This window comes from Anastrepha ludens, chromosome 2 (assembly GCF_028408465.1).
Source record: "Anastrepha ludens isolate Willacy chromosome 2, idAnaLude1.1, whole genome shotgun sequence".
NCBI classification, from domain to species: Eukaryota; Metazoa; Arthropoda; class Insecta; order Diptera; family Tephritidae; genus Anastrepha; species Anastrepha ludens.
This window is the reverse complement of record NC_071498.1, coordinates 857,170-878,823: the sequence shown is the minus strand read 5'-3', so window position 1 is coordinate 878,823 and position 21,654 is coordinate 857,170. Positions and strand designations below refer to the sequence as shown.

At 36.6% G+C, this 21,654-nt stretch overlaps 2 protein-coding genes across 2 annotated transcripts; one reads left to right on the top strand and one right to left on the bottom strand.

Annotated features, from left to right (window-relative positions):
- Positions 1–1,434: 1,434 nt before the first annotated feature.
- Positions 1,435–13,581, bottom strand: LOC128861130 (sodium-coupled monocarboxylate transporter 1). Its single transcript, XM_054099048.1, has 16 exons — positions 13,034–13,581; positions 7,911–8,070; positions 5,369–5,434; positions 5,225–5,276; positions 5,083–5,150; positions 4,849–5,003; positions 4,151–4,781; positions 3,905–4,083; positions 3,595–3,841; positions 3,313–3,378; positions 3,191–3,242; positions 3,058–3,125; positions 2,839–2,993; positions 2,465–2,714; positions 1,847–2,400; positions 1,435–1,790 (listed from the first exon to the last, which is right to left on the bottom strand). The coding sequence occupies exons 1-16, from the start codon at positions 13,327–13,329 to the stop codon at positions 1,517–1,519; spliced, it is 3,273 nt and encodes a 1,090-aa protein (XP_053955023.1). The 5' UTR covers positions 13,330–13,581; the 3' UTR covers positions 1,435–1,516.
- A 6,368-nt stretch (positions 13,582–19,949) lies between these two features.
- Positions 19,950–21,310, top strand: LOC128856118 (superoxide dismutase [Cu-Zn]). Its single transcript, XM_054091516.1, has 3 exons — positions 19,950–20,567; positions 20,632–20,850; positions 20,902–21,310. The coding sequence occupies exons 1-3, from the start codon at positions 20,310–20,312 to the stop codon at positions 21,211–21,213; spliced, it is 789 nt and encodes a 262-aa protein (XP_053947491.1). The 5' UTR covers positions 19,950–20,309; the 3' UTR covers positions 21,214–21,310.
- The last annotated feature ends 344 nt before the right edge of the window (positions 21,311–21,654 follow it).

Genomic DNA, 21,654 nt, shown 5'->3' with positions numbered 1-21,654 from the left:
TATTTTTAATTGCCTTTTTTAGCGCTTTTCTTCTTTGCTTATATTGGATCTGGTTTTCTCGGAAACTGTCCCTACCCCTGGATCTTTGGTAGGCTCGCCTGGCTCTTTTACATTCGCTGCGTAATTCTGCAATGTCTGCTGTCCACCTGTAGACAGGTTCGCTGTTGTGCCTGTTGGGCCTAGTTTTGGACATGGCTGCATCGCATGCTTCCGTTAAGTGTTTCATGGTTTGCGTAGTCTTTTCAGATGCATCCCCCGTAAGAGTTACATCTGCGAGCATGATCTCAATAACCTCAGCCTCCATTGTTTTGACTTTATACCTCGTTTCGTAGTTATTTGGGAACCTTTCTTCGCCATGCCGCCTTATTTCACAGATTATTGCGAGGTGATCGCTCCGGGTGTAATGCTGGCTGAGGAACCATTTCGTGTAGCGAACAAGACTAGAACAGGTCGATTATAGATCCCGTTCCCGCTTTTTGGTACGTCTGTTGATTTCCTATATTCATCAAGGCTATATCTAGCATGGAAAACGCTTCTAGAAGGGCTTGACCTCTAGGGTTTGTCCGTGGACATCCCCAGTTAACAGCCCAAGCGTTGAAATCACCGGCTACGATGACAGGTTTATGCTCCTTTACATCCTGGGCGAGGTTCTCTAGGATACCTGTTGCTTCCAGCAGGGTTAAGCTGGGAGGTAGATAGCAGCTGTAAATGTATGTACCCTCAACGCGCGCACGTACAAATCCGCGGGCTCCCTTCACGCTCATCAGTTGAGATCTATTTGTTCCACAGTTCCAGATCGCTGATTTGCCTGTTGTGTCAGAGGCCCAATTATGGTTGTGAGTACACCTAGCATTGTATAAAACAGACGCTCCGTGTTATATTAGGCGAGCCCGTGCCTAGGATAACTGGAATATTAAAGCATCCAAAATGTATACATACATATGTACATATACTTATATGTAAGTATGACTGCGTCTCTTAATAATTTCTTATGTTCGTCATGCGGTGATTTGAAGTAGTAATTCATGTTAAGAGAGCTAGTAGCAGCCTACCAGGAGGAGCACTTTGAAGAACTTAATAAAAATGCAAACATCTATAAAAAAGCTGATTGGATCGCTCCCTCTATCGTTGAGGCCTTTTATCTAAAACTCCACCAAATAACCAAATGTCATCACACCTTGGGTGGTATCCGAGCAGGAATCTGTCTTGGTGCTCACCATAATAATGTATGTAGAATGAACAGACTGCAATCAATGGAGGCCAAAGTCTCTTTAAAATTGTCATTATTTTAGGAGTTCTTTGTTATCATACATACATTGTTCGGGCTGCTTATCGGGCTACCACAAACAAGAGTAACAACAGTACTCTGCCGCTAAAGTTGCATATAAGGCTTCAATAATAAAAACCAAACCTCATTCACATATCGTCAACGTCGTAAGCTAAAATTAGCATAATTTTTATTTAATTAATAGAAGAAAAATGATTTCAGACGTAAATTTAATGAAACAAACTGAAACTATTTTTTGTCTGCACTATTTTGGCAAAGCTCATTTCCACATTTATCATTAAAAAAGTCTTCTAAGCTAACACTAAAATATTCTTTTTGCTGCCGCTCTGGTAAGAAACGTCGCATAAAAGGCGAGACCAAAGCTGGATCCAGTTCGTCCAAATTTGTTGTGCCAAATATTCGGGTTGCAATGGCTGCTACGACAATCGAGATGCCTGCACCTAAGGCAGAATACCATAAGAAGGACAGGTGAAATATATTTCGCTGATCCGCAGTGGATGGCCTGCAAATTCAATTACAGCTATTACAGTCTCATTAATTGCAGAGTGAACAACTCACTTGTAGTCATGGATAATGTGCCAAGCCGTTTCATTGTCAAATTGATATTTGCACCCATCTACGGAGACAGGCATTTTAGGATATGCAATTTCGCCCTTCATTTGGGCGATCTGTGCATTAGCACATATCCAACTTAGAACAAGAAACCCTGCCGCACATCCTGTGAGGGCGCTCCTTCCATTGATCCACGGCACTACAACTCCCATAGTATATACAGCTAGGAGTGGGCCCATAGTTACAGCACCCGTCATTGTGGCTAATTGTAAAACCATACCAAGCTTCTCAACAACATACACCAACCCTATACAGGAGACACCAAACACAAACACGATCAAGCGCAATAGTGTTGCCGTCTGGCGTTCGTTTAGCGGACTCTTCAGAAATGAACCAATGACATCTTGAGAAATAACGCACGCCAAAGAATTTAAACCAGTAGATAAAGAGCTTAATGCAGCACTGAAAACTCCCGCCACGAATAGGCCCGGTAACCCTGGTATATCTCCGACCGTCTTCATTACCAGCAAAGTGGGCAGCTGATCGCTTGCTGATGCGAGCTATAATTCAAAAGGAACATTAACAAGGCAGACATTCTAATGCCAATCTCCATAAGGTACTAACCTTTGTACTAAGTGGATCACAATCGTAGTAGCTGGCAAAGGCTAATAATCCCATATAACAACAAAACAGCATCAAAAATATTAACAAAATATTGAACAAAACCACTGTCTGCTTTGCTGCTTTGAAGGATGGTAAGGAAAGGTAGCGTTGAATGCAAATCTGATTGACCGCAGAGGATTGGATCTTATGAAGCGAACCGCCAACAAATACAGCCAACATTGACAAACGTACTGTAGGATCCCAGGTCCAGCTATTTCATTGGAGAGTCAATTAAGAAGTGCTTCAAAAAATTATGATGCGTATGGATGTATATTCTTAATTCTAACAAACAAGGCGATAATTTTTAGAATATTAAGGAATGCTTTTTCACTTACTCTGGTGCATTTAAGCGACCGCTTTCAATATTGCGTTGCCAAACCACGTCCAAGCCGCCAATGTCGAGGGTTCCTTTAATGCAAATAGCCAGTATTGATCCGTACATAATAAAGCTCTGTATAACGTCTGTCCAGATTACGGCTTTCAAACCGCCCTTCACAGAATATGAGGCTGGTTAGGTGAAGGAAAATTTAAACCGTTATCAGGTAAGAACTCACCACACAAGTGTAAAAGGTGCAAATCAGACACACTATCGGCGTTATAATATGCGTATCGACGCCAGATACTGAAAAAGTAATGAATTAAGAATTTATAATTATTTTTTTGGAAATTTTTTCAGTCTAGTCTCACCTTGATTAAAAGTCAATGCTGGCACATACACGGCAACAGGCAACCAAAGTACCTACGGTAGACGAAATTAATCCATAATTATGAGAAGCACAAAATTGAAGCTAAAACGTTTACTAACTCACCATTCCTACGATAAATAAGACGGATCCAAAATAGCGCACCTCACGGCCAAACCGCATTTCAAAGTACTAGTGCAGAATTGAAAGTAATAAGAAATTATAAATATTACTTAATACTGGAAGCAGCTACTTATATTTTAAGAAAGAAGTAGTAGGCCATTTTCTTTTTTTTGATTTATCATTATTTTACAAAAATATATGTACGGAAGCACTTTATTAAAAAATAAGCTTATTAAGTTCAAAACCAGTTTTTTCAAAATTCATTTTTTTACTATTCTATTTTTAAAGAGAACTCTTAATTTTCAAAATATTTATAGGAATCTCTTCGTTTGGCTGCTGCACTTTAAGATACTTTGCGCGTCTTAGGAATTTTCTCAAAAATGGAGAAAAAAGTTCATCTTTCATTTTTCTGGGGTCATTGTGTCCTAAAAAGGGTGTAACCAAACAAGCACATATGATCGTCAGGAGAGCACCTACTGCCACATAAAGCATAAAGGTCATATGGTAAATATATTGCAACGTACTCATTGAGCTAAAATAGAATATTTTTTTAATGGTAATGGTACAATTTCAACAATTTTACAACAAAACTTGCCCCTTTTCAATAGGTCCTGTATTCGTAGGCATTTTGGAATTGTCAAAAATATATTTACAACCATCTGTGGCGACTGGCTTTTCAGCGTATTGTATCTCGCCTTCGGCGATTGCTAATTGAGCCCGGAGGCAGATCCAGGTAACTACGCAGGTCGATGCAATACTTCCCACCAATGCACTCTACGAATATACAGATATACGGCAAAACAGTTAATGAGACGATATTAATATGAAAAAATTCTACTACCTTTCCATTGATCCAAGGCAGCATCAATCCAATAATAAAAAGGCCTAGCAATGGGCCACTAGTTATCGATGCGAGAGTCATTGTTAATTGCAATACTGTTCCCATCCGCTCAACAACAAAAACTAAAATCACACACAGGACTCCCATCAACACCACTGAAAGCCGCATGACAAATGCAATTTGGCGTTCGGTCAAAGGAGTTTTTCTAAAGGGTTTAATGTAGTCCTCAAGTATAACTGCCGCTAATGAATTCAGACCAGTCGACAGTGAACTAAGTGCAGCACTGAAAACTCCCGCCACAAATAGTCCTGGCATTCCAGGAAATACCCCTAAAGTATCCATTACCAAAAGCGGCACCAACTGATCCTTCGCTTTAGCTAACTTTGTACTTAATGGATCGCAATCGTGGTAAGTGGCATAGATTAGTAATCCATTATAAAAACAAGCGCCAGTAAGCACAATTATACCAATGTTAAACCATATCAATGCTCCTTTAACCTCCTTCATTCCAGGAAGAGAGAGATATCGTTGCATAATTACTTGATTTCCAGCTGTATTTTGTGTATAGTACAAAGTAGATCCTACGAGAATTGATAGCATTGATACTCGAACTGCAGGATCCCAAGTCATTCTAAATTTTTTGCCGGAATAGAAATACATAGAGATAAATTTCATCAATCATGAGTCAGAACACTTACTCAGGAACTTCTATACGACTTCCTTCTAGGTTGCGTTGCCAAACTATAGCTAACCCTCCAACATCTGCAGTGCCCTTTATGATTACCAATATTATGGATCCCACCATAACCACTGTTTGGAGGACATCCGTCCACACTACAGCTTTCAACCCACCCTAAGTCAATTAAATCATGAAAATTAACATAACCTCTTGAATTGGATGAGCTTATCAAGCCTTATTTCTTACTACCTACCACACACGTGTAAAAAATACAAACAACACACACCACAGGGGTAACAACATGGATATTCACACCCGTAACTGCAATAACACGAAAAATAGTTGCGGTGCTTATCATGTAGGGCTGGGCTTAGGATCTAGGTGGCGGAACTCACCTTGATTGAAAGCCAATGCAGGAACATAAATGACAATAGGTAACCAGAATATCTACGGGTGTAAAAAATGAGGAAGGAGAAATGTATAAGAGAGACGTAGAATGAAAAATCCAACCCTGGGTTCCAGAGTTTGGGGGCACTTACCGTTCCAATACTGAAGAGCACAGAGCCAAGCAAACGAACACTTTTATCAAAGCGTATTTCCAGATACTGTAAAATGTATGTAATTGGTATTCAAAAATTTTGTCTAAATCGACAATAAAAAAGCATCAGTTGATTTATTATACGACGGGAAGAGAGTTGAATTAGTATTATTTCAGGTAAAACATGGGCTTAAAAGTCCCTAACTCATAGATGGCACTAGTTTTATTGCATTCACCACCTTATTGATTCCCCTGACTTTGAAAAAACAGTTGTTAAAATTTCAGGATATTCTATTAATTAGTTCCTGAGTTATTGTGCTAAGAGTGACGCTGCTTTTGTTATTTTGCAATGCTTCTTGATGGGAAAAATACCGTTCAAGTAAAGCAATACTTTCATCGAAAACAACAATAAAACAATGGTTTGCTGACTTCAAAAGAAAACCTCAAAAAAGCCCACAAAATCCCCAAAATCGTTTTAAATGGCCGAAAAGTGAAGTTGCGTGAGTTATAGGCCTGTCACAATGGGTCCGTTTCGTTTGTTACGCCAACGGATTTGATTGACACCAAAATAAATTACACTGTGTGACAAAAAAAAAATTAAATATACTTTTATGGAGACCTAGCACAACTCGTGGCTATAGAAAAAGTAAACAAAATGGTATAGGAGAAATTTCCAATACACCCCCAAAATCTCGTTTTATGGCCATAAAACCGTTTTTCAGTCCTAACTTCGCCAATTTCCATCCGATCTCGAATTTGTTTTTTTAGTTCGAAAAAACAAAAACAAGCCTTTTTGACAGCGTGTTGACAATTTTTCTGAAATGGCAACTGACGAGACTGTAGGCGGAAGTATTTGGAATTTTTTTATTTTTTCTCTATTTTTTCAACTATGACATAATTTTTACGATATTATCCGATATTGAGGATTTTTTTTAGTACACTACTGTTATAGCAAATTTAATTTTACGACGAATGAGCTATATTTGACTGTAATTAAATTAAAATTAATAGAGTTGTCTGAGTTTTAAGATTTTTTTTTTTTTTTTACAACTCGTCAGTTGTCATTTCAGAAAAATTGTCAACACACTGTCAAAAAGGTTTGTTTTTGTTTTTTCGAACTAAATAAACAAATTCGAAATCGGATGGAAATTGGCGAAGTTAGGAGTGATTCTTCACATCAACCTACTGAAAAACGGTTTTATGGCCATAAAACGAGATTTTGGGGGTGTATTGGAAATTTCTCCTATACCATTTTTCTTAGTTTTACTGTACCTACAAGTTGTACTAGGTCTCCATAAAAGTATAAAATCACTGTCGCACAGTGTTATTTGTATTTGAGTCGAAAGCGCCACTTACATGCCGTACGCCGTGCTGGAACGCGCAAAAACTGACAACTTTCTACTTATGCGGTAGGCAAGTGCGGCGAAAATGACAACTTTAGAACAATTTTGCATCGCGCAAATTTTTATAGACTGTACCTTTTATTATATCAAATTAAATGGAGAAAATAAATGGAAATTAAATTAATTGAGTCATTGGAATTGTCCCTTCTCTTTTCGATAAAAGCTTGACTACACAGCTTGACAAAAATCGATTTATACACAATGAAAATAATTTGAAAATTTCACAATTTTTTTTTCTGTGTTTGTATGCGGCAGTACCGTCATTGTAGCACAACGTACGTTTTATACGTCACGTCTGTCAAATACGTTGCGCAAATGGGCGGAACGAACCTATTGTGAGAGGTCTATTAGCTGGCATCGAGAAGATATTGGCTTTATATTGGATTAGCATTTGATTATGAGAAAGCTCGGTTCAAAGTGGGTGCCGTGTTTGCTCACTGTGGACCAAATACAAGAAAGTCTTGATGATTTTGAACAATGCCAGATCTCCAGATTTGGCTCCCAGCAACTACTGGCTGTTCGCAGACATAAAACAATGCTCACCGGTAAGAAATTTCGATCGAATGAAGAGGTTGTCGCTGAAACTGAGGCCTGTCTTGATGGAAGTTACGTTGATGAATAAAGCTAATTTTGGACAAAAAAAGTATTTTCTTTGTCAGGCCCGAGACTTTTCAGCCCATGTGTTATAACATGGAAACTCATAAGCATTGATAACTTTATTACTTAAAACTTAGACGTAAATGCTGTGTACAGCAACAAACATATTTTGCTTTATTAACATTAGAAATGTTTTCATAGGAACGGTGGTGTATAAAATTGTCACAGTAGGCCACACTATTGGGTGGTTCAAGAAATCACTCGAAAGTCGCTTGTTGAAAAACAAGGATTGAGGTTAGATAATCTAATGATTCACAGCCGGCCACCTTGAAAGACCATTTGACATAGTTTGAAAAATTACTGTAAAGAAACGGTTCTGCCAATGATATTTAACTGTATAAGATAAATTAAAGCTCATTCTGAAAGTGTTCTCTTTTAAAGTTATTTAGTTAGAAAATTAAAATGAATTTTTCCTTTAAGATATTTTCAGATGATGTTTCTATGAAGCCTAATGAAATTTCGTGTTTCTAGATGAAAACTTACCTCATACGTTGAAGTTAGTTGGAGATTGCAAAATACCGGCAGGAACACATACCACGAAATTATTCCGGATATCAGCAATGTGAAGAGAATGAAGGCGTACTGAGTGCCATATACATATATTTCGGTTGATGTTCCAAGCAGCGAAATTCCTGAGACAAAGCTAAAATTACAAAATTTGGTGTTAAAGTGAAACATCTAAGCGTGCACTTACAATTCGAGCTACACACATCGCCTTATTGCCACATGGCTAAATTAAGTTGTAGTAATGTGTTTTTGCAGATGTTCTTACATTTTGAAGCAATCATTTACACCGCCAAGCCAAAGTTTATTATTAGGACTAATATATAATATAAAATATAAACATCTTAAAACTTTGTGCAAATCAGTCTGGTGGTAATCAAAGACCGCAACGAAAACGATGTCTACAGCAAACGCATTACGCTCTGCCGTTGGGCCGTTAGGCATTTCGTTATTATTGTTATTCTCTTAAAAAGTAGCAGACTAAGTTTACACACGACTGTGCATACATATGTATGCACCACCCTGATCAAAAAGCTCCCGGAATAACCGCCGGGTGACGCTCTAAGTCGACTGATTTGAGTTCTATTTCATCGCATTTCTATTTCGCATCATTACTAGACATCAAACGAGTGAGTGGAGAACTCTGAATGAACCAAGACCAAAAAAAACGTCCTTGTCATTCAAAAAACAAAGCGATACTCACAGTTTGTATGGGTTACAACGGTATTGTACACCACGAAATTTTGCCAGGCTAGACAGTTAATAACGACTATTACTTTGGCGTTACGAGACGTTTGCGTGAAGCAATTTGCCAATATCGAAAGGACTTGTGGGAAAATAACTCGTGCATTTTGCACTATGATAACGCACCGACTCACAGTGCTCTGCAAAATACCGGCATTATCCGCGAATTTTTGACCAAGAATGAAGCGAATATCATCTAACAGCCATCGGATTCACCCGGTATGGCACCTACTATAGACGACACGTTTTAACAGCTGAAAGGAAGTAATGGAAAATCCGAAGACGGCTCTGATGGCTATACCGAAAATAAAGTTCCACAAATGTTTCAAGAGCAGAATCAAGCGCTGGCATAAATGCATTGCAGTTGATGTGGAGTACTTTGAAAGCGGTAACACACTTTTGAGGAATAAACTTGGTTTTTGAATTCTCTGAATAAATTCCGGGAACTTTTTGATCAAGGTGGCAGGACAAAAATAGCAGCAGACATTCGAAATGTACAATAAATTCCATTAAACCGGTGAGTTGACCTTGAATTCGATGGACGGATGGGCGTTTTGGGACTGCTCTAAGTATAAAAGATACGTGCGGTAAGTTGAAAAGGGATGGTTAAACGGTCTAATGTGTTTAGTTCGATGTACGATGATTGAAGTTAAATTGGGAATTGTTTAGTGAGTAGAATCAATTGACAACTTTGTGCTTTCGCAAAGCTTCCTGTGGAATTTCAATTGAAACCGCGAATTGCAATGTGTTGTGAATGAACAAATTGCAATGTGTATGTATGTCTACGCAAATAACAGCATACTAACATCACTAAGTAAATATACAAGTATATACGAACATATATGTACATATGTACATACATACGTGTGTATTTATATCCATGCACAAATAACGCTTTAAGCATTTTCTGAAGATAATTCTTTTATTAAAATTTGCATACAATACGAGTATAATCCGCTTCTGTCTGGCTTATGAATTCGACAAATCGAATATTGCATAAGAGTCCTCGTACATATAAAATCTAGCACGCTTTGAAAAAGTCCATAGAGAGTAATTCATATTTGTACATTTATATGAAAAATATCAAATAGGTGAGTCATGCCGATGTTATTATCGATTCGTCGAACTGCTATCTTCAAACTGTTAGCTGATATACCATGCAAAATCACACTTGGCAAGGGCACCTTTGGGTAATATACCGATATTTAAAGCGTTTATGAGCAACACAAACTCAATTGAATTTATTTGGCGTACGTTGATCTTAACTAAGTCTGAACAATTTCACGCAATTTGATATTTTTAAAATCACCCACCAATACTCACCAGCCATTAGCATCGCCACCTCTGTTAGCAGGCGCAATTTAAATTTCTCTTTCGCTTTTGGGTTTATGAAAATTTGCGGCCTTCTTCCATTGCTCCTCGCGTACATATATATATATGTATGTATATTTATCGGATGTGCATAGAAGAAGCAATCAAATTTTTGCGACGTGTTGGGAATTCGAAATTATACAAACACATTTGGTATTTCGCGTTTTTCATGTACACGAATTGGGACTCTATCTGTGCAGACATTGGGATAACCACGACATTTTTTATCAATTACATTCCGTGTTATTTAATTTCTTATAAAACAAATAAAACGAAATTACGTTACAAACGTGATTATTTAAAAAAAATGTAATCAGAAGTACCGATATTTAATTAGAGATGTTGATTCTGAACCTATTAGTGCAGATTAGTTAGCGGTGGCTTCAGAATTATTTCTTGTTCTTGTGCGAATTTTTAGTTCCAATTCCAAATAAAAACTAATAATAATAATAGCTGAATGCATTTTTCTGTAAACAATTTTGTTAAATATTAAAAAGCACTCTTGAGCTCGATCCAGGCCATCCGCTTATCAAATGTGTGCAATGGAAGATTTAATAAATTCAGTGGTCGTATGACTTAATAGCTTAAGTCTGTAAAATTTGATTATATGTTTCTATAAGTTTTATAAAATATGTTTTTTCCAATCTCTTTTGCTTGCCACGGACCGAAAACATTTTATTTAATAGAATTTGTTTCTTTTATATATAGAAATATCAATAAGTTTTTATTAAACTAATAGTGTTTTCTTTCTCGAAGCAAAATTGTCTCCTCATTGCACGGCGACTTTACCAAAATTTTGCGAAAAAGTTGCTTACTTCTTATGGGAAAAGGTCGGGTCAAGTTATACGCAACAACACAGTGTTCTTTAAAAAAATACTAAAACATTCAACATACTAAAATAAATTTCCAGCGCCCAAATTTTGAAAGAAACTATATTTTTTTATAAGAAAATAGGGAGGATGAGAGATAGATGGCTATAAAGATTGAAAATAGAAAAAAACCCTCATGTTGAAAATAAAAAGGAGCTTAAATCAAAATAATTGTAAATACGTTGTTAATTGTAAAAAAACTTTTTAAGCAAATTTGTGACATATTGTAAAATTGAATTGTTTTTTTTATTTCTTTGCAAGTTTTAGTTTAGTTTCCACATAAAGAAAAATCTACGCGGTCTTCTTATTAGAATATTAAACAATTACAATAATTTCCTTTGTAGCACCATTTTGGGATACCCTGGTACAAGTTTCCATTATAAAAACAACATGCATAATACTTTAGTTATTATTAACTGAAGATAGCCTCTGTTAAAATTTGCTTTGCTAGAAATCCAAGGTTGATAGAATACCAGGTTGCACCTTCCGAATTCGATGTGTCGTCAGAGCCCATGAATAAACAAACAAAAGGATGGGGGATTACTTGTTGGTGAAGAGGAAAAGTAGGCGAAAGCAGTGGAAATAACCAAACACAAGAAATTATACGCACACTCACACTTTCTTGCCACGGAGTCTTCCCCAAAAAACAGTTTAACACATGTCACTTCGTTTTAGTTAGTTGGTTTAATTTAAACCCCACAAGTCACAATATTACCAAGCCAATCACTGAATTTTCAAGAAAATTGTAATTGCTATTTGTTTTGTATTGGTAAGGGGTCTGACGTCAGACTTGTCAAAATCGCGAAAAATAAAGTAACTGTTTTGGAAAAACTCAATTCGTCTTCCAAGAAATCGACTTTAGAGCAAGGCCTAGACTTTTAAATTATAATTTAATAATTATAATTTATAATTTTTGTAAAGGGTGATCAGATTTTAGGTACTTTTCGCAATTGGGTTTTTTGGACAGATCACGCGTGACTATTGTCAAAGTAAATACGTAACTCTTTTCATATTCATTGACATTGATCATGAAAAGGTTTACACCTTAACAACGTTTACAAATCGTACAACTGTATTACAAAAATCCTATATCGTACATCGCACACTCAGGCCAACTTATTGAGTTCAGCGATGAGGCTCATTTTTGGCTTAATGGCTACGTCAATAAACAAAATTGACGTATTTGCGTTGAAGAGACTTTTATTTGTGGATAAACTAGCTTCGATTGAAGCATTGGAAGCCAAAATTACTATAGTCATTGGCGAGATACCGACGGAAGTTCTCCAGCGAGTAGCGAGTCACTCAAAATTGGTGTTTACGGATGGCCGAATTACGTCGCAGTTAAACTAAAATAAGGTTTAGGACTTATCTTAGATTAAAAATAAATGTCATGAATGATTCTACACAAAAATAATAAAAATTGTGTAATCAATTCGAATTCTCGTAGTTTTATTTCAATTTAAAATCCGTTACCTCTAAATAGATCACCCGAATAGGATCTGTAAGTGTTAGAAAGGAGGTGGGAAAAAATTTACCCCGCCTAATGTATTTATTTCGAATATAATATAATAAAACTGAAGGATTCACTTCGATATAAAATATAGACTAAAATCAGCGGGCAGCGGCGGCATCCTCCCTTTTTGTGTAGTGTAGAAAATGCTGCACTTTTGACTGGTTGGAATACAACAGTTTGGAAAAGAAGACGCAACTCCATGAATATGTTATAAATGTGTTATAAATATTTTAATATTAATGGCATTTTATGGGAAAAATAATACCACATTTATATTGGCGGTCACTTAATCTCTGAACCAACTTTCTCAAATACATATTTTCTGCTATGTGACGGCCGCCGTAGCCGAAGGGATTGATGTAAATTGGCAAAGGTATTGTTTTTAGATACCAAAATTAATCCATATTTAGCTTTTCCTCGTCGATCTGTTCTATTCTATTCTATTCTACGAGTATTCTATTCAAATCGATAAACAAAACTTTTCATTTTTTATTTCCTTTAATATTAACTGTATTAATAAATGTTAATAGGTGTTAACTTTCAGCAAATATCTACATTCCAAACGTTTGTGGATGTTAGTTTGTGCCTATAGAGTAGGGTATTACCTGGCGACTAGCGACAAAGACACTGGAAGCACTTTCATTTTCCTGCCACCCACCAAGTAGTCTAATGCCTCCGATCCTCTACGCTGTTCTGAGCCAGTTTTCCTTTTCTTCTCGATAAACCCGAAATAGAATCCAATCACAGCACACACCGCCAACATAAGCACAAACACAAAATAGTCAACGATGCCGAATCGCTGTAGTGAGGAGCTTAGTTCCGCCACATTCATGGGATGTACTGTCGTCGATATGTCATCTTTTGTGTCGTATGTGGATAATATTGATTCTGTTGCATCCATAATTTTAGCTGCTTTGCGATCGACGCTTAAGGTGTATGAACCGAGAGTTGCAGTGGTATTTCAAATTCTTCTGTGCCTTCACTTCACACTGATGTCTGAGTTGAATATGTCTCAGGCATTCTCACTAAACTGAATACAATTTTTATATGCTTTTCGATTTAATGTGCTTATAATTTGACAAAAATTTATGTGGTACGCATAAGACGCACCCAACCCAAAGGAATGTACAGCATAAACTAAATCGCCGACAGCGTAACTAACTAAGGAACAAAGATGTAGGTTGATCTAAAAAATAATTAGCTTATTTATTTTTAGGTGCATTTGTATATGCACATAATATGGCACATATAAATTAATTGTGATAAAACAAACTACAAAAGATTTAACGATTTCAATCGCATTGAGTACGACAAACCATCACTCCCGTGTTCTGGTTACTACTCGCATAAAGGCGCTTTATTACACCGAATGTTTGTCAATGCACTCCTCGTGTGTGCTTTAACCCGCTGTGGCTGCTGCCGGGTATGGAAGTACGTCATTCGACAACTGAGAATGCTTGTGTGGACACTCGCATGACGCTTGGTTTTCTCACTACCAGAAGCAGAAACACCAACTGTAAATTGCTATCCAAATACGGATAGCAGCTACGTATACAAATGGCATGCAAAAAAATTTTTTTTAATTTCGTGTTAAATTGCAAATTGTAAAATTTGATTAATATAATTAAACAAGATATTTAATGGGAGTTGCATTTACAATTTTTTCCAAGTCATCGTACACAAAAAATATCAACTAATTAAATTAATAGATTACGGTTAAGTTTGTAAGAACTATGCCATTGGTGCATTTCCATCAAATGGTGCGCGCATACACGAGTTATGATTTTAAGTTAATGAAACGCCATTTTGAATGTTTCATTCAGCATTTTATTGAAAGCACGAACGTTGCTTGGGAGCCTAGCACTAAAAACTAAACTAAGCTTAAGAACTAAGATGTATGAGTGCCCGGAGCCAGAATCTTAATTTTTAAAGTTTCACCTAACCACTGCATGTATGAGCGAAAAGGGGAGGTGTTCGCTTTGTTATTCGTGCTGGTTATCACGGTGTCGCAGTGGACGGGTGAATAACGCACATTCGCAATCGAAACGTATTTCAAGGCCAATTATTCGAGTGTACCTGCTCGTCGTAGATTTTGTTCACTTTACGAAATTCGACGTTTACGTGATGCCCCAGGTGAAGATTTGATTCGTTCATGTGTGCGAAGGTATCAGGTAACAAGTTCGGTGGCAAAGAGCCCTTGACCGGGACCCAGAGAAACCATGGTAATACTGCATGATTTTTTCCCTAACAAGCTGATAAGACGTATCGAGGGCATATCGTATCCTGGCCACACAGGTCACGCAATCTTACCCCTATGGACTTTTTTTTGGGGGCTACCTCAAAAGTAAAGTCTATGAAACAAAATCGGCGATCATCTCAGCACTAAAAAAATATCTTTCGCGAGGTAAATGGATTATGAAGACCAAATTCAAAGAGTCTGACCGACGTAACGGTCAACATTTAGAAGAAATAATTTTTACAAAATAAAATCCGCACTTGTCTTCTTGATTATTGAAATAAACTTTTATCATTACACCGGAAACCCTGTATGTTTATGTTTTATGTACTTTATGTAGCGAACACTATTCACAGTAACTACCTGACCGGCCTCATTTTGGAAAAATTACGGCCCAATGATGCCGCCAGCCCACAAACCGCACCAAACAGTCACTCTTTGTGGGTGCATTGGTTTATCATTCGCCCAAATGCGGCAATTCTGCTTATTGACGAATCCACTGAGGTGAAAATATGCCTCATCACTGAAGATGATTTTCTTCACGAAGTGCGCGATATGCATTTTGATTTGAACGCCCGTTTTCATAATAAACCTGAATAACTTTAACGCATTGCTTGATTGCGTATCTTTCAATGGTTCAAATTGAGTTAGTCTGAAATTGAAAAATGCCAAATGAAATGCAGAAAAAAACTTGAAATTTAGGTATGGTTTACATTCAACTTCGGCCCTTAAAATTTAACCATCCTTTATAATGGAACTCACGCTTCTGCTTGATTGGCGCGATAACTGCTTACGTGATTTCGACCAAGTTTAAAAAAGCGTCCCAGTCCTTTCTTTCTCGTGTTAACCGACGCCAGTTGGGCATACCAAGTGAAACCGAGTCCTTGTCCACCTGATCTTTCCAACGCATAGAAGGCCCTTACCTTCCTCTGTTAGCACCTGTTTGCATCTATTTCGTCATAAATCTCATACAGCTCATCGTTCCATCGCCTGCGATATTCGCCGTCGCCAACGTGCATGCAAAAGTCTTCCGCAGAATCTTTCTCGCAAACACTACAAGGGACGCCTAATCAGATATTGTCGTACCAAATGCCGCGGCCGCCGCAGCCGAATGGGTTGATGCGTTACTACCATTCGGAATTCACAGAGAGAACGCAGGTTCGAATCTCGGTGAAACACCAAAATTAAAAAAAACATTTTTTTAATAGCGGTCGCCCCTCGGCAAGCAATGGCAAACTTCCGAGTGTATTCCAGCCATGTAGGTCCCTCCATTCGCACACCACAAATAGGAGGAGGAGCTCGGCCAAACACCCAAAAAAAGGGTGTACGCGCCAATTATATATGTATTTATAGATATAAATGTTGACATTACACATTCAATACAATTTTAAATGTAAAACGAAGTTTAAGCCATGGAAGCTCTGCATTTTTTCTAATTTTTGTATTTGTACTGAAAACAAGTTAGCTTACTTGGGCATATACCGAATGATATTGTACATATTGAATGGTATGTATGTACCATAGCATGACACCATATCGTAGTCATCCGCGGAAGAATGCCAAGCGAGCTCATCGTGTGGTTGAGACTTTCGCCTCTCTCAGAATCACAGCCCCACACTTCTATTAAGGGGTTATATACCTTGTGGTCCGGTGAAATTAGCGAAAGTTGGGTTTTTTTTTAAAGATATGTAGCAATAATTTTATTGTATAAAAGTTTTTATTATTGGATATTACAATGTTTAAAGAAAAAAAAAGGCTTTGTTTGTGTAAAAATATTTAAAAATGGCGGAGTTATGGCGTTTTCCCCCAAGATCCTTTTTTTGGAAGAGGCTTGCGGTGGACGCGATTCAAGTCCACCAAGTCAACTGAAATCAAAAAATTGAAAAGATTTCATTAGTATAGGGTTATATCTTCTTAGTGAACGATCAATATATTAAATATTTTGATTTTTGTGAAAATAGGAACATGTTTTTAAAAAACTCCACTTCTACAGTCCTAAAATTGGCATTAAAAAATTCATATCTGCAAAATAAAAATTTATACATAAAAAGTTGATAGTTCACTAAGAGGCGACATCAATTACGAACAATTTAAAAAAAAAATTATAAAAATCGGTTGAATACTTTTTTTGCAATCGCGTCCACCGCAAAAGCATTTTTGGAAAAACACGTTTTTGAGATAATCGCGTTTAAAGTTTCAAGCGCCGCATGAGGCCGTACGCTCAGGACGTGACGACGCACAATTTAAAACGCTGTAACTTTCGATCTATTGCTCAGATCTCTATGAAATTTTTGGAAAATGTTCTCAAGGGATTGTATTTTACGATAAAGAAATAAAATTTATTTTGATTTTTTTGAAAAACACAAGGTATATAACCCCTTAATGCGTTCACAGCGGTGGTGTTGGCATTCCACTCGACACTTAAAATGTACTTGACGTTAAGTACTGCAAAAGCATTCCAATTTAATTCTGTTATTGGTGTCACCAGCAAACTGCCAAATGCGTTCTTGCAACTTCCGTAACATAAATGACAAGGTTGGGACAATACGCAACATGGAATTTTAAATCTAATCATTTATCGATTGTACGCAAAAAACCCAATAAAATATATTTCTTTTATTAAATCAAATTAATGCTAATTAAAATAAATACATAAATGCAAAAGAGTTTAGCCCAAATTTGTGCAGTTTTACGCCGCCCCCGAAGGGCAAATTATCATCTAAGAATTATTTTATTTATATCGTCTAGTCTGGTTATCGTTGCTTTGAGCTGCAGCTTATCTCATATGCGTATGTGGCCCCTTATCAGCTGGCAAATGACTTAATGACGTTAATCAGATTGTTTTTTAATAAAAACACAATTTTTCTTTGAACAATAAAATAGAGTAGCAGGTCTTATCTTCACATCGCTTATCTGGCAATCAAATGTAAAACACTTAGGTATTCTTTGTTGTATTAAGTGGGAGGCATGCAGATCAGCACTATATGTTTAAGGATTATCATTACAATATGCATTATTTTTCACATATGTTTGTGTGTACAGATGACCACCAAGCTCGCTACTGTAATAAATGTATTTAGTATCTTATATGCCGTTTAGGTAGTAAGGATGGTTTGATGTGAAATTCTATGGAAATGGCTATCTGTGTTCGCATTAATAATTGGCATAGCGCTTGCCAATCCAGCTGCCAGTTACTGAAACGGCTTTGTAGGGAAAGTCTTAGTCTCCATCTGCATACTCGTGTATGCATAGAAGTAAGTGTTTATATGAGGCATTGCTTCCCGAAGCGATAAAATCCCAGGAGATTGATCGAATTTCCCCAATGCATTTGAAATAAAACAAATTCTAGAAGGATATTCAAACACACAAGGCATTTTAATTTAATTTTACTTACTTATTTATACAATTTTCCAGTCCAGGTTTTATTTGGAGAATCGAATGGCGGGTCTTTAAGGCTTCGTAAAGTTTCACAATTTTGAACATTTAAGAACAAATTGGCAATAGCTGCAGAAGAATATATTTACAAGAGAAACAATTATAAAAATTGTTCATATGTATGTGTGTTTCTGAAGTCAAAACGCCAAATAATAATTACCGATAACACAGAAAACACAGGGTTGCACAGCAAAAACTTGTTTATTTTATAACTGAGATTATTATATACGAGTATGCATTTTAATTACGGATTGGGTGTTAAGCTCGAAAAAGTAGATAATCTAATTACATGCGAGCCTATTATTACGTTAATATCAACACAAATTTATATGTTGTATACTGAATCCGTTAATATCAACAGAAATTTATATATTGTATACTGAATATTTTTTAATGCACACTTTTGTACAATATATGTCATTAAATAAGTGTTTATGTACAATATGTTTGCCTGACCATATGTATGTAGTTACATATGAAGCTAATTGTTGATAACAATCCACATGTTGCGCAACAACTGTTGATAAAGGCTTAACATACAAACGAAGAGAATATAGCAGCAGTGAGCTTTCCTTACAGTCGACAGAAAATACACACAGAAATAGAGTTTTAGTCCAATGTCTCTTACATTTGAAGTTCGTAAATAATTAACCCTGTAAGCCAATCACTAAAAATGTGAAACCCGTTTCATAGTATTTGCTCAGAGTTTCATTTGAAAACATTTTATCTAACATTTGTAGGCTAAAATTAAAAACGTGTAGCTCTTCGCTGAGTATTGTTGACGTAAAAATATTACTAAATGAATATGCAGTCAAATTTCTCTAACGCGAATCAGTATTATTGAAAGAAAATGTTCGACTTTTGAAGATAGATGAAGAGTTATAGAATATTATTTTTGTTTAATATTTTAGACAAGCATTCTTTCAATAAGAATGTTGATTCGCGTTATGGAGAATTTCGAGTTAGGGAAGTTCGAGTTATGGAACTAAAATTGAGTGAATATTGCTTCGAAACCTATTGCCACTCGATTTAGTTCGAGTTATGGAAGTTCGACTGCATATTGAATTATTATTTTAATGCAGAAGCAAACATTTTACACTCCAGCTCACATGCAGTTGTCAAGACGAATTCTTTCTCTTTTTAATTGTTTATATGTCAGCAGGTGACTGCACAACTGTGCTTCAGATGCATAGCAAAAATGCGTATTTTTTTTTTTTTTATTTAAAAATTGGAACAGTAATGAATTACAATCACAATGAAATAAAAAGCATTAGCGGCTAGGGCATCAGCTTTAAATGAGTATTTGTATAATTAAAAGATTTTGAAAATGCCTTTATAGAAAAATTACTGTTGAGTATTCTTTTAATGAGTATTTGTATAATTAAAAGAATACGCAACAGTAATTTTTCTATAAAGGCATTTCAAAATCTTTTTCACAGCAAACAACTTTCAGTATTTCGTTTTTGTTGTATTGTACAATAAATACCCACAATATTTCTTTCAATTGAAAACATACTGTAGTGTCAAGCTTTTCTCTCTCTCTCTCATTTAACATTTAACAAACTCTCTTCATCTCGCAGTGTAGTTCTCCTCTGAGCCAGTAAAACACTTACTTTCGCTTTTTATTTAGGCATTTCAATTATCAAAGCATTATAAAAAAGCATTTAAAACCAAATGGATTTGCATTAAATTTAACAAAAAGAGAACTGAGCCGGCCACTGTTCTAGTGACGTATGCCAAATGCTTTATTGAAATCCACATATTTATAGCCGTACTCATACTAATCTAAAATAAATAGTAGTGCCTGCAAATATTTGCGTACACATAAAGTAGTATCTGTGCAAGCCTGACAAACGTTGCGTGTCAAACAAACAATAGGCCATTCGTGTCGCAGAACGCACCACATTTCTGCAATCATTAGGTATAAAAAAATATTTATATTTTTTTACACACTAACCTCCCATACATATGTATGTATGAATGTACATATTTATGTAGGGAACTGCCTTCTGTTAAATCGGCGGTCTGAAAACAAATACCCCCTGCTGCATTTAACTGAATCAATCAGCGTGAAAACCGTGTCGAAGTCATCATCATTGATGGACGTACTAGTTTAAAGTTTAATGTTTGTCAATTCAGTTGTTAGTCGGCAATTTTACACACCGGTTGCTTGCTAGCTTGTCAAAATTAATTAAACAATTTTGTATAATATGGCACACATCATTCGACTACTTTGGCACATTTTTTTACTGTTCACAATCTGCGTCAACCCCTTCGCAGTTGCGTCCAATCAAGCAACAGAAATCCGGGCACGTCCCACTATCAATAATTCGTACTCTAATAAAGCGGCTGCAGAGGTGGTGAAGGTTGTCTCAGGTACTCAGGTAAAACGTTTTGAGCGAATGACGGTGCCTCTGGGTGGCGAATTGATTCATCATCCACTGTATTTTGGATACAATTATGTCAGCGTGAGTAGTACAAATCCTTTTGCGAAAATTTAGAAAATTTATTCATAAATAGATTTTAATACAGGTTGTAACACATTGGCAAGCATCCGCAAAAATTTCAATAGAAGGTGAATCCGCCGTAAGCGGAATGATTACATTTCAGCAAATGCCCTACAATAGCGATCTCAAAGTGACAATTAACATTACTGGATTGGCACCAGGCAAACATGCGCTGCATATACATACATATGGGGACATAAGCGAGGGCTGTAAATCCACCGGCGGACAATTTCCTAATAATTTCGTGAGCACAAATTTATGTGATATGAATTCCACATTTAATATTGCCTTACAGATCGGCAACATTGAAACCAAAGAGGATGGTAGCATATCGGCGGCTTTTCGCAGTGTATATCTGAATTTGTTCGGTTTCAATGGGATAATAGGGCGTTCGATTGTTGTTCACGAGAAGCCTATCGATTTAAATACGGCACTTAATGCGGAAGTATTCTCCAGTTCACTGCAAGCCTTGCCTGATCCCCTGGCCTATCAGAATGAGGAGAACTCTGTGGGCCCGGCGATTGCATGTGGCGTTATAAGTATTACAAGCACAACATCGGCCACAAAGACGCCCACAACGACGCCAACAACGCCACCACAGATGTAAAGAAAAATCAGCTTAATTGTCTAAAGATATAAAAATAACACAAAATGGGTGTGAGAGTGTAAATAAAAACAATCTTTGCAAGCTTTTGTTGTGATTTTGTATTTCTTGATGATTTAAAGTAAAATTTGTAATTAAAATGGAGTGTTTCTTCTTCAAAAAAAAATATTCGTTACGATTTTCAGGTAGATGCTACTGAAGCGACATTCTTTAGCCGGACATTTGGTATCGCACTTGATTCGGGGGACTAAAATGCCTCTTGAAGTAATGGAACAGGAGCATTAACATTGTCGATTCAACTCGCACGTATTGAAAAAACTTTAAGTTTCCAGGTGCCCAAGTTAAGAGTGTCGGAGCCAAGGTTCTCTGTGTATCCAGGTAATTCATTAGGGCGCCAAGCAAGAGATCCAAACGCCATTTGGCTTTTAAAAGTAATTTAAGCAA